Source organism: Capricornis sumatraensis, chromosome 8 (assembly GCF_032405125.1).
Source record: "Capricornis sumatraensis isolate serow.1 chromosome 8, serow.2, whole genome shotgun sequence".
Classification (NCBI taxonomy): domain Eukaryota; kingdom Metazoa; phylum Chordata; class Mammalia; order Artiodactyla; family Bovidae; genus Capricornis; species Capricornis sumatraensis.
In genome coordinates, this window is record NC_091076.1 from 59,172,331 (window position 1) to 59,186,573 (window position 14,243).

The 14,243-nt window shown below is 40.0% G+C and overlaps 1 protein-coding gene across 2 annotated transcripts; it reads right to left on the bottom strand.

Moving 5' to 3' along the window:
* Positions 1-261: 261 nt before the first annotated feature.
* Positions 262-5,973, bottom strand: SRSF1 (serine and arginine rich splicing factor 1). 2 transcript variants are annotated; one of them, XM_068976713.1, is made up of 5 exons: positions 5,677-5,973; positions 5,079-5,263; positions 4,541-4,713; positions 4,151-4,337; positions 262-3,776 (listed from the first exon to the last, which is right to left on the bottom strand). In XM_068976713.1, the coding sequence occupies exons 1-5, from the start codon at positions 5,868-5,870 to the stop codon at positions 3,754-3,756; spliced, it is 762 nt and encodes a 253-aa protein (XP_068832814.1). In that variant the 5' UTR covers positions 5,871-5,973; the 3' UTR covers positions 262-3,753. The 2 variants fall into 2 exon arrangements, with proteins under 2 accessions (XP_068832814.1, XP_068832813.1); XM_068976712.1 differs by having other exon boundaries at positions 262-4,337.
* Between the last annotated feature and the right edge of the window lie 8,270 nt (positions 5,974-14,243).

Sequence of the window (14,243 nt, forward strand, 5' to 3'; positions counted from 1 at the left end):
ATTGATTTTGGCCATATTTTACATTCAATTTGCTAAACAGAAGATTTTGGAGTTCTGGGATAAAAGATTGAGAACCTGTTTTCTCTCTTTGTATTCTTCATACCCTGACAGAAATAGGTTAAACCAAAGAATGGTTATAACAGAACTTCAGTCTAATAGTTTCTTTCCTTTTAATACTATTTATGGTAAATACAGACATGTAACTTGTGATTTCATTACAACATCATGTACAAAGTAAGCAAAAAAGCACACAAATAATTCACAGAAACTTGAAAAAAAGAAAAAAAAAGTACCTTAACAAGCAAGATATATTTCAAAGACAAAACTGAGAAAGTTAAAACCTAGAATCATATTCAAGTTAAAGCACTACAATGAGTAGATACATTAACATTCCAACCTATAAAACTTAAGGGGGGGAAAAACATTTTAAATGAAGGAAATCTGTTCACATTTCAAACAGCATTTTTTAAAAAAATTACTAAACTTAAATTTTAAACATAAAATTCAGATCCCAAACAATTAGGAACCAGAAAATGGGTTTCTTACCTTTTGTTTCCAGGATGTAGGCTGAACAGCAAGGTGGGTTACTCAATCTGATGTTATGAGAAATAATTCTTAAACTTTTCCTTGATTAGAAAATACATTATAAGCTCCCTCAACATCTAAGGGGGCACACAAATACGGAGAAAAGCAGAAAATCCAAGACTGTTTTAATCCCCAAGTATGACTTTCTTCTAAGAGTTGCTAATATAGGTAGAGATTTAAGGTCCATTTCCTAAGACTGACAAATAGTCTGCATCTCCTCCTCCATTTAATCGTCTAGTCTACTACTACTGAACTGGAAAACCTGGCCCCTTTCATACACAGGTTAAATCTTCTCTAATCTTAAAAAGCCTACATACAGGCAAGTAGTATTTTCCATCTCACTTCAATCTGATTGGGACTACTAACACTCCTAAAGTAGAGCTCATCTTTCAACTTAGCTTAAAAGCACTCAACTTCTGAGGGCAATTTTCATCTTGGTCCTGTTTCCAAAATGAATACTAATTAACTCAGGGCCCAGAAAAGTCTAGCTCTTTCCAAAATCATTTAATGTCTTACAAAAAAACTTGAACTTTTTTGCCAACTCAGATAAAACCTAGTTTTACGTACTGTCTACTCTTGAACACTGTATTTTGAATTCCTACATTCAAACTAGTTACTCCCTTAATGGATCGATACAAAATGCTCTAAAAAATGGAATCCTAATCTTGACTTTACTATCCTTTCTCTTCCTCATGACATTCCACAAGGTTCATTTAAATGTACTGGCTGGGTGACTTTATGCAAATCTTTAGGCTGTCTCCACTACCAAGATTTCTAGTGTCTCCTAGGTTTGAAATCACATCACCTGAATAGCAGCCTTAAATTCTGCTTCCAATTAAAATTAACACTCCAGGGAAATCTTATGATTTAGCTATCTTTTAGATGCACAAAAAGTGGTCTGATGATTGTGACTAGCTATCAGGAAATCAGAATAAAGATCAGGAATACTAAGTAAAAACCCCCTCCTTCCCCCAACTCTAAGTGAAAATTTAGCACCAAGGAGCTACCAAGTAAAGATACAAAAACTAGTAGATGACAAGATGTCATCACTGCTTTGGTATGTTCTGGATAGTAACTTTATGGTTAAGAAGAGTTCCAAGGCAAAATTCTAAAGAATGCCCAACTTTTTATTAGCAATGATTCACTCAAACAGTTAAATCTTCCAGTGTGCTATTCAGATTTCAAACAGTAAATGTAATGTTTTAAGAATTATAATCTGTGCTGAATTTTAATACTTACCAATTTTTGAGATGAATTATTTTCACTGAGAAACTCAAAGGCTAATAATACCAACATTCACTAGTCATTACCTGATTTTACACAAAACTCTATGCTAATTACCAAAAATAAGCAGTATCCATAAATTTAGTCATTTTTAACCAGAGCTTTGCAGCTTATCCTCCAGAAACTAAATCACCCCTCATTTACGACATTACATACACAACTATCTTATTCTCACTTTTTATCTTCCCCTGAAGACTTTTACAATTAACAGTAAGAAATAATACCATTTATTAGCAAATTCCTTTCAAGAACCTTTAATTTACTAACACAAACACAAAAAAATCAGAATTTTATCAATTTTAAGTATTAACTGAGACTAGTCACCCAGTAAAAAAATCTTACAAGAGGAAAAAGGACAACCATGCATAGTTTTTTAAAAAATGTTTATTTTTTTTCAAAGAAAAACGGCAACAGCCAATTGGAAACCTACTTATTCTTCAACTCCAATTTTGTTTTCTTTAAATTTAGAAGTGACTTACTGATTTACTATTTTAAACAAACCCCCCCTTTCCCCTTTAAATGTTTACCATCTACTCGTGCTGAATCCTTCCAAGGAGATTGCTCCAGCGTATATCTCCAGGTCCTCGCTTTGCTCCTTTTACCAAAAATGCAAAACACAATTCCATCGTGCATCTTAAGGGCTCCAATCGTCAAAAATAGGAAAAAAAAAAATCTTTGGAATAGCCAATTAAGTTGAATAAAAAAAAAAAAATCCACACGAATGCGGTTTGGTTGGGGCAGGAATCCACTCCTATGTTCCTGGTAATCTGATCCCGCTCCATGAATCCTTGTAATTCATCCTCCCTATCCTATCCACATTATGATTTGAATCCAATGATCCAGCTCCAAGGATTGGGATCCAGTGAGCCCTCTCCAATCCAAACCTTTATAACCAGCAAAACCAAAAAAGAGGAGGCAAAATGTTAGATACTGTAATCAAAAAAGGTTTCTGGGGAATGATGAGTTATGTCTGTCATCAGTTTAACAGATGTACATCAATAACTATCAAATTCCCCAAAACAAGTTTCTGAATGGTGTTCTGATAAATTTTAGAAACTTAATCATCATAGAGACTAATTGGAAGAAGCATTTTATATTTACAGTTCAACTGATAATGCCAACACTTGTTACTGTACAGCGTATTACAGGTTTTGTGGTTGCAAAAAGTTACGTAGTTTTACTGGTACTGCTACCCCCCTAAGTCTAAACTAAATCTAATGCTCCCATTTGTAATTTAATTTGTAAATTAAAAGTATTTTAAACATGAGTCAATTATGAATACTAGTTTAAAGGGGAAGGTGAGACTTAAAATTATTCCCAACTAGATTATCTACACCAATATGTTGGAATTCTATATTTTGCTTTCATTTTGTCTTTAAAAAATGAAGTAGCAACGCTATATCAGTCACACAGAGGACATGCAGATTTAGCAGTATTGATATTATACTCTATCTGGTTGGAATTAAAGACACCCTGTACCCACATGTACACCAACAGCAGGTCACACATTAACAGTTGTAACTAAGCATTATGACAAATTAGCCAGTTCTTCCCACATTAGTCCCTATTAAAATAAAAAAGGGAAGGGAGCAAAATAGTTACAAAATGGGCAATGTAATTTTGCCACAATTGCCAAGGTTTAAAGAGCAAAGCAATTGTAGCTAAAGGTAACTGCATAAGATGCTTACAAGTGTTTTATGGTAGATGTATACATAATTTAAACCCTTGCCTTTAGTATAAGGTCAATACTGCCAATTTCATCTGTGACAATAGCACTTGGAGTCATACCATTGCCTCCATTATTGATCTGATCCTCCTCAATCCTCCTTTTGACAATCCTAAAATGATTGAAATGTGCTCCACAATCCTTAATCCAAAGCATTCTTAATCCATCTCTTCAGATATGTCTACAGAAAGACACATGAAAAGCAAGATAAACATAAGAACTTCCCCAGGTAAGATAACCACAAACACCCCCAACATCCCAGTTCACACAAACCAGAGCAGAATAGACATTTACACAATATCACAGTCTGAAGAGCATGGAGAGTTAACTAAATTTAAACAATCCTGGCTATGACATCACTTAAAATACAATTTATCGACATGAGGGGAATGTAGATGTTAGGAGCAAGGGGTATTACACAAGAATGCAATTCAACACTTTAGCCCATTCTGAACAAAACAGTTTGAATTAAAAAATGAAAAGATTGTACTGAATAAAGGAAAACTGTATACAACATGGGTTCTACAAAAAAGTGTCACCAATCATCTTATGTACGAGAGCGAGATCTGCTATGACGGGGAGAATAGCGTGGTGATCCTCTGCTTCTCCTTGGGGAATAACTTCGACTCCTGCTGTTGCTTCTGCTACGGCTTCTGCTACGACTACGGCTTCGAGATCGAGATCTTCCATAACTTGGACTTCTGGGCCCATCAACTTTAACCCGGATGTAGGCAGTTTCTCCCTATTGAATAGACAGAACTTTCGATTGAAAGATCTAAGCTTTCACCTGTCTTCAGGCATGCTGAATGAATACAACGTAATTTAAACCAGAGGCACTTTACTGGGTTTACTTGGACACCCTTGCCTGAATCTTACCTTCAAATTCCACAGTTAAGACCACTGTATCCAATTCTGGCCAATAAAAAGAATAAGTGTATAACCTACCTCATGAGATCTAAACTTAGTGTTATCCAGTTTTCGAACTGCATAGGTCATATCTTCTTTCCGTACAAACTCCACGACACCAGTGCCATCTCGGTAAACATCAGCATAACATACATCACCTGCTTCACGCATGTGATCCTTTAAATCCTGCCAGCTTCCACTTGGAGGCAGTCCTGAAAAAGGTTTTTTTTCAACAATTATCCTAGTATTTCAGATTAAAGTTAAAATTTACATTAGAACCAACACTACTTTAAAATTAATGATTAGTTTTAACATCCTAGGTTAATGACTCAAAATTCTAGAATTAAAAGCCCCAAATTATTTACAAAGTAACGATCTTCATATTCTAGACACTGCAATCTAATTCGTTAAATCTCAAATACAGTAATTCCTGGTTACTAAATTCATCCATGCGACTGAAATAATTTTAAGACCTACCATGAAAGCTAGCATTTGTCAAACTAGTCATGCAAGGAAAACTTTAAGGTGTAGTATCTGTCCAAAAGTGACATCAACCCGCGCAGAACGGTCAACTTACCAGAGACAACCACTCTGTTTTCAGAACGCCTGGATGGGGGGCCATAGCGGCCCCGGGGAGCCCCGCCACCTCCACCCCCGCCGCCGCCTCGGCCTGTACCACGGCCACTTCGAGGAAACTCCACCCGCAGACGATATCCATCGTAATCATAGCCGTCGCGACCGTACACCGCGTCTTCCGCATCCCTGCGTGATTACAAAAAGCCGAAGGGTAAGAAAAAGGGCCGGGAGGGGTGGCTAACTCCGTCGGGGAGCTAGCAGCGCCCCGCACATGCGCACCCGGGGTGGAAGAGCCCACATGCGCTGCATAATAGGAACGGCCCCTCCCCCACCCAGAAGCACGCCAGGCTCCCGACCACTACAGCAGCCCTCAGCGCCTCAGTTTCCCGCTCCGAGCCCGCGAGCCGGCTCTGGAGACGCCCGGGGGACCCAGTCACCAGAGAAGCCTCACCGACTCGGCTCCTCACTTCACTCGTGCGCGGCCGACTCGTCTTGCTCCCAACCTCAGAGCCCACGTCCCCATCCTCTCTAAGGCCTTGGAGCACTCCCCAACTACTCCAACCTATATCCTCAAGGCCGCAAGTCCCTGGCCGCCTCACCGCGGGTCCTCGAACTCAACGAAGGCGAAGGGCGGTCCTCCGCGGCGATTCTTCAGGTCGATGTCGCGGATAGCACCGTATTTGTAGAACACGTCCTCAATGTCCTTGGTTCGGATGTCTGGAGGTAAGTTCCCTACGTAGATGCGGCAGTCGTTGTTCCCTGCCGGGCCACGAATCACACCACCTCCCGACATGGCGGCGACGAAAAGCGCGGACTCGAGAACAGGCCTTCCCACCAAGCCTAGCGAACAGCAGAGCGAGCCCGCCGCAACACCACGTCTCCCGCGGCCCCTCCAAAATGGCGCCTTTATCAGCTCGGCGCACGGATATGGGGGGGAGGGAAGAAGAGAAGCGGGAGGAAGCAGCTATTCGATCTCACTGCGCACGCGCAAGAGCGTAACGGGTGTGCAGCGAAAGGGACGCTGGCGCACGCGCGACGTCACCCTCCGCGCGAAGGGAAAAAAGTTCCCGCGTTCCCGTTGTGCCGAGAGCTTTGCAAAGGGAGTGACCGGCTCTGTGGTAAAGATTTAGGGCAGAGCACTTGTAAAAGAGGGTTATTAATCTTGTCGAGTCCTAAAGAATAATCAATTTCCCCAGGAATAAGTCTCTTAAAGCAAAGGCGCTTTGGAAGGATTCAGTGAAACCTAGCCTATAGCTTTATCCCACAATGCTCTGCGGTGTTAACGGCCTTGGGCGGGAAAGACGCCCCCGGGGGCGGAGTCCATGGGGGAGGGACTGGGCGGTTGCTCCGGAAACGGGCGCGTCTTAGGAGACTGCGCCCAGTCCGGGAGTCGGCGTTGTCTGTGATTCTGTGCAGAGGCAAGCCATCACTGTGTTTCCGCCCCGTCTCCTGTGAACCTGTGCGCTGCCTAGACGAGTGTGTAATATAGGGGAGCCGAGCTTAGATTCCTTAGATTCTACATCAAGTACCGTTCTGCCTTCGGTTCAGCACCAAGCTTTGTATATATTTAATAACTACATTCAACACTGCTTGTGTTAGTGGCGGCGATTCCTGCTCTGACCAATCGGTGGTGGTACCAACCGGGACCCAGATCTCTCTCTCTTTTTTCGTCGCCTATTACTAGGCCCAGCGCAGCGGAAAGGTGCATTGAAGGTTGCAGAATGAATGGTGCCTGTTACTTCTCCATCCTTTTTCAAAGAACGAGGAAAAAGACACGCGCCTGCCTGTGTGTATGCAGAATCCTGAAGTTCCTTGTTTTGAACTCATTAGCAGGCCTCTCAAGTAATATAAATGAGCCCAATGAACTTTGAGAACTTGTGACCGCTGGAGACCACAGTTGCTGCTCAAGACTGAACTGCTGGTCAGGTCCAGGCAGATTAGAACTTCCTACATTTTTTCCTATAGAGATATCTATTTGAAATCTGGTTTTTTATATGAAATGCTGGGACTTTACATTATTAGTGATGAATTCAAATTAAAACGACAAACCTGCAGTTATAAATATGCTAAAACAGCTCTGCACCCTAAGGGTAAGGATGATTTTCTTCAGTTTATGTATTTATTTGTAATAGTCTCTCTCCTCAGGGCTGTAAGGCAGTTTTATAAAGATACTAAAAAACATTAAAACTAGGTGGAGAAATCTAGGTGCATTTGAAATTAAAAAAAAAAAGATGACATGCTTTCAGTTCTATAAGTTGACTGAATATATTTTAGTAAATGTTTCTCAGTAATCCCAAAATACAGATTTACTTTGCTCCTCAACAGATCCATGGAGGAGCTTTGGTAGTGCTTAAAATCTCTGTGATAGTTGACAAAATTTTGTGTATGTGTACCTTTTTGTCATTTAAATCATCCTTCATTGACATGTTTTATCTATTGCCTTTTTATTTTTTAAATACTTACCTATTTTTAGTTGGTTGATGATTGGTTTATAATATTGGTTTGATTTCTGTCTTACATCAACATGACTTCAGTTCAGTTCAGTCGCTCAGTCGTGTCTGACTCTGCGACCCCATGAATCGCAGGACGCCAGGCCTCCCTGTCCATCACCAACTCCTGGAGTTCACTCAGACGCACGTCCATTGAGTCAGTGATGCCATCCAGCCATCTCATCCTCTGTCGTTTCCTTCTCCTCCTGCCCCCAATCTCTCCCAGCATCAGAGTCTTCTCCAGTGAGTCAACTCTTCGCATGAGGTGGCCACAGTACTGGAGTTTCAGCTTCAGCATCATTCCCTCCAAAGAAATCCCAGGGCTGATCTTTAGAATGGATTGGTTGGATCTCCTTGCAGTCCAAGGGAGGTTTAAGAGTCTTCTCTAATACCACAGTTCAAAAGCTTCAATTCTTTGGCGCTCAGCCTTCTTCACAGTCCAACTCTCAAATCCATACATGACCACAGGAAAAATCATAGCCTTGACTAGATGGACCGTAGTCGGCAAAGTAATGTCTCTGCTTTTGAATATACTATCTAGGTTGGTCATAACTTTTCTTCCAAGGAGCAAGCGTCTTTTAATTTTATGGCTACAGTCACCATCTGCAGTGATTTTGGAGCCCCCCAAAAATAAAGTCTGACACTGTTTCCACTGTTTTCCTATCTATTTCCCATGAAGTGATGGGACCGGATTGCACCATCTTCATTTTCTGAATGTTGAGCTTTAAGCCAACTTTTTCACTCTCCTCTTTCACTTTTATCAAGAGGCTTTTTAGTTCCTCTTCACTTTCTGCCATAAGGGTGGTGTCATCTGCATATCTGAGGTTATTGATATTTCTCCCGGCAATCTTGATTCCAGCTTGTGTTTCTTCCAGTCCAGCATTTCTCATGATGTACTCTGCATAGAAGTTAAATAAGCAAAGTGACAGTATACAGCCTTGATGTACTCCTTTTCCTATTTGGAACCAGTCTGTTGTTCCATGTCCAGTTCTAACGTGCTTCCTGACCTGCATATAGATTTCTCAAGAGGTAGGTCAGGTGGTCTGGTATTCCCATTTCTTTCAGAATTTTCCACAGTTTATCGTGATCCACAAAGTCAAAGGTTTTGGCATAGGCAATAAAGCAGAAACAGATATTTTTCTGGAACTCTCGCTTTTTCAATGATCCAGCGGATGTTGGCAATTTGATCTCTGGTTCCTCTGCCTTTTCTAAAACCAGCTTGAACATCAGGAAGTTCATGGTTCATGTATTGCTGAAGCCTGGCTTGGAGAATTTTGAGCATTACTTTACTAGCATGTGAGATGAGTGCAATTGTTCGATAGTTTGAGCATTCTTTGGCATTGCCTTTTTTGGGATTGGAATGAAAACTGACCTTTTCCAGTCCCTTGGCCACTGCTGAGTTTTCCAAATTTGCTGACATATTGAGTACAGCACTTTCACAGCATCATCTTCCAGGATTTGAAATAGCTCAACTGGAATGCCATCACCTCCACTAGCTTTGTTTGTAGTGATGCTTTCTAAGGCCCACTTGACTTCACATTCCAGGATGTCTGGCTCTAGGTGAGTGATCACACCATTGTGATTATCTGGGTCGTGAAGATCTTTTTTGTACAGTTCTTCTGTGTATTCTTGCCACCTCTTAATATCCTCTGCTTCTGTTAGGTCCATACCATTTCTGTCCTTTATCGAGCCTATCTTTGCATGAAATGTTCCCTTGGTATCTCTAATTTTCTTGAACAGATCTCTAGTCTTTCCCATTCTGTTCTTTTCCTCTATTTCTTTGCACTGATCACTGAAGAAGGCTTTCTTATCTCTTCTTGCTATTCTCTGGAACTCTGCATTCAGATGCTTATATCTTTCCTTTTCTCCTTTGCTTTTCGCCTCTCTTCTTTTCACAGCTATTTGTAAGGCCTCCCCAGACAGACATTTTGCTTTTTTGCATTTCTTTTCCATGGGGATGGTCTTGATCCCTGTCTCCTCTACAATGTCATGAACCTCATTCCATAGTTCATCAGACACTCTGTCTATCAGATCTAGGCCCTTAAATCTATTTCTCACTTCCACTGTATAATCATAAGGGATTTGATTTAGGTCATACCTGAATGGTCTAGCGGTTTTCCCTACTTTCGTCAATTTAAGTCTGAATTTGGTAATAAGGAGTTCATGATCTGAGCCACAGTCAGCTCCTGGTCTTATTTTTGTTGACTGTATAGAGCTTCTCCATCTTTGGCTGCAAAGAATATAATCAATCTGATTTCGGTGTTGACCATCTGGTGATGTCCATGTGTAGAGTCTTCTCTTGTGTTGTTGGAAGAGGGTGTTTGCTATGACCAGTGCATTTTCTTGGCAAAACTCTATTAGTCTTTGCCCTGCTTCATTCCGCATTCCAAGGCCAAATTTGCCTGTTACTCCAGGTGTTTCTTGACTTCCTACTTTTGCAATCCAGTCCCCCATCATGAAAAGGACATCTTTTTTGGGTGTTAGTTCTAAAAGGTCTTGTAGGTCTTCATAGATCCATTCAACTTCAGCTTCTTCAGCATTACTGGTTGGGGCATAGACTTGGATTACCATAATATTGAATGGTTTGCCTTGGAAATGAGCAGAGATCATTCTGTCGTTTTTGAGATTGCATCCAAGTACTGCATTTCGGACTCTTGTTGACCATGATGGCTACTCCATTTCTTCTGAGGGCTTCCTGCCCGCAGTAGTAGATATAATGGTCATCTGAGTTAAAGTCACACATTCCAGTCCATTTTAGTTTGCTGATTCCTAGAATGTCGACGTTCACTCTTGCCATCTCTTGTTTGACCACTTCCAATTGACCAATTCAATTTGCCTTGATTCATGGACCTGACATTCCAGGTTCCTATGCAATATTGCTCTTTACAGCATCGGACCTTGCTTCTATCACCAGCCACACCCACAGCTGGGTATTGTTTTTGCTTTGGCTTCATCCCTTCATTCTTTCTGGAGTTATTTCTCCACTGATCTCCAGTAGCATGTTGACTTAACCATAGGTATATATTTGTCTCCTCCCTCTTGAATCTCCCTCCCACCTCCCACCCAGTCCCACCCTTCTAGGTTATTACAGAGTCCTGGTTTGAGTTCCCTGAGTCTTATAGCAAATTCCCATTGGCTCTCAATTTACATATGTTAGTATATATTCCTCCACACTACTCTCTCCATTTGTTTCACCCTCTCGCTCATCTTCTCACCCTTGTCCATACAGTCTGTTCTCTATGTCTGCATCTCCATTGCTGATCTGCAAACAGATTTATCAGTACCATCCTTCTAGATTCCATATATATGTGTTAGTATACAATATTTGTTTTTCTCTTTCTTAGTTACTTAACTCTGTATAATAGGTTCTAGGTTCATCCACCTTATTAAAATGACTCAAATGCCTTCACTGACATATTTTTAAACTGGGCTTGTGATTTAGAAAGAGAAGACCCTGGGAATTCCCTGGCAGTCCAGTGGTTAGGACTCCAGCTTCCACTGCAGGGGGCACTGGATTCATCCCAGATTGGGAAATTAAGATCCCACATGCCAAGGTGTGACCAAAAAAGAGACAGAGAAGACCCTGAAATGAGAAGCTAACCAAAAGGGACACTGTTTCAACAGATGTACTCAATAAGTTATTTACTGAACACAGTTTCTTTCTAACTTTATCCATCCATTTATGATTATACAGGTTGCTCTTCTCTTGATTAATGTTAAATCAGTAATAACTGCAGTGATTTAAACATAGCTGCTTTTAATTTCAAGGTATTTTAATTCCAGGAAATAAGAAAGCCACAAATTTAATTTGATTTGTTCTCATCCAGTTTGGTGACTCAGATGGTAAAGCATCTGCCCGCAACGCTGGAGACCCGGATTCAATCCCTGGGTTGGGAAGATCTCCTGGAGAAGGAAATGGCAATCCACTCCAGTAGTCTTGCCTGGAAAATCCCATGGACAGAGGACCCTGGTAGGCTGCAGTCCATGGGGTCACAAAAAGTTGGACATGACTGAGCGACTTCCCTTTCTTTTCTTTCTGTCCAATTTAATGCAGTCATTTCTGATTTTGTTCAGTTTAGAGAAATACAAGGTAGAATTTAATAGAGTGAATAGAACATTCTTGTTTCTTTATTGGCCTATTGTATTTGAGTGTAACCAAATTATAGGTTCTGAGGTCTATGACCAAGGTCATGGATGGCTGTTTATCAAGGTCTCCCAGGATGATATTAGCTTGGAGATTATTACATTTAAGAGTGTGATCTTATACTATCAGTGTCTCAGAGTTTTCTGGCATGCTTTAGTCCAGAAGAGTAAAAAACAAGAAAGCAAATAAACCAGACCATTTGTTCATTTGTTGGTGGCAGAGGGTGAAGCACATTGATTTTTGATAACGGGAATGGTCAGATTGTACATGCCAAGAAAACTCTTCGTCAGGTCTAGAAAGCAAGTCAGGAAGTTTCATAAGTAAGTGAGGAATCAAAACAAAATGAGGTGGATCATTTTGAGAGATATTTCATTCAGATCCTGGTGAAACCTGATAAATGATTCCTGTCCCACAACCAAGTGTGCCTCTTCAAATACAGGAAAATTCATACCCTCTAGATCTCTGTTTCTGGAATAGTGCTGGGTAAAGACTGGCAATTCTCTTTCTGTAGGCAAACTTTCTTTAAACAGTGTACTAGGCAATCGATTAGAGTTTTACTGACCAAATTATAGCCACTTCATTTTGTCTCCTGAGATTACATCCTCATCTTAATTAGGGGTTTAGAGTGTTTCTAAACTTCTCAGTTCACATTCACAGACAGTTTTAAGGATTGCTCCCATAACCAGCTAATTTATTAAGTATGGATTTTACCATTTTAATTCTCAGAAGCTGCCCTGTTTTCAACACCATTGGTGTATATGTAAAGTTACTTCCTCAAAAAGAAACTAAATGCTTTCGATTCAGTCCAGTAGGTATAAAGTAGTGTCAGCACTGTACTGTACCCTGGAAATAATTACTTGGGGGGGGGGGGAAGGAAAAGAAATTCAAAGAGTTAGTTACTGTAAGGATTGAGATCACAAAACCTAATTTTTCAGTGATTTTCCTAATTCATAAAACTATACCTATTATGACAGTTATGTCACTCTGAATATACACCCCAAATCATTGAATTAGAGAAGTAGAGTGAGGGAATTTTATGATGTGTGTGTTTGTGTGAGTTGCTCCGTCATGTCAGACTCTCTGCGACCCCGTGGACTGCAGCCTTTCCGACTACTCTGTCCATGGGATTCTCCACGCAAGAACACTGGAGTGGGTTGGCATTTCCTTCTCCAGGGGATCTTCCCGACCCAGGGATCAAACCTGGGTCTCCTGCATTGCAGGCAGATTCTTTACCATCTGACCCACCAGGGAATTTTATGGTATGTAAATTATAACTCGATAAAACATTTTTAAATGACTGGAGAAAAAAATATCTCCACAATCAGCAGAATCTCTAGCACCATTGCTCTTAAGGCATTATTAAGGCTTGGAGGAGTTCTGAGGTAATTTGTGTTGAAATATGTCTTCCCTAATCTGGAAGTTCTGTTTTCAGTATTTGTATGTCAATCCCTACTGTCGTTTCCGGGGATATATGTTAATTTTATGAGGTAAGAAGAGACAAAGGTTAGGAATACCTGATGCCGTGAATAGCAGTTGCCTCTAGAAATCACTCACTTGAATCATTCTCTGTTCCCTTGCTCTCCTTGTTCTCCTTGATTAATAGTCTCTGAAAAAAGAAAAAAATAATAGTATCTCTTTTTATTTCATTTATATTTGTCTCATCTTCTCTAGTAAACTATGTTGAGGAAAATTTTCTGTTATAACTCACTGTATTACCAGTAAATTTGCTGTTAAAATGAATATTATTGACTTTTTACTGACTGTTTTTTGAACAAACTGGGACTTTAGATGAGCAGTATGTTGTTTCTATGGAAACTGTATCGTGTTTCTGTCAGTGGATAGACACAGTGGGTACAACAATTGTTTTTCATTTCACAGTGTAGTAATGATGGCCACTTTTCAAGCCCAAATAAACCATCTAAATAATACAGTCCTGGTAATCTTATTTGAGGACTGACCACCCTCATTCTTTGATTCTTCTTATTTTGTTTTTGGCTAATTCTGCCCATCTTCATTGTCCTATTATGGATAACAATAGTATACGTTTGTGCTGGAAAACAGCTCTTAGAATGATCCGTTACAAAGAGATGTATTTTCACCATGTCTCCCTTTCCCTATTAATACTATGGTTATTCCCTCTCCCTCGCTTCCTGCTTAGTTCTTTCTCTTAAAAAATTAAAACTCCAGTTCATCATGTTGTATATATCTTAATTGGAATAAATAGTTGTTTAAAGAATTGTAATGAAAATATAGCAGATGTGCTTTATTTGCTAAAAATGCTACCTTTTCCAGCTTTATATTAATAGTGTGAGTCCCATATAAGTGTTAGCTATTAGTAGTAGTAGTAATGATGGTGTTATATGTTAATACTGTTGTCAAGTATGTTAGAATAATTTCAGTAAAAATTTTATTTGAAGTTTTGAGAATGTGACTTTTTTCCCCCTTTATTGGTTTAAAAGATTATCTGAAAATTCTCAGAATTACTTTGCTAAATTTGCTTGCAGAGTTCAGTAGTTGCAGCATAGAATACATG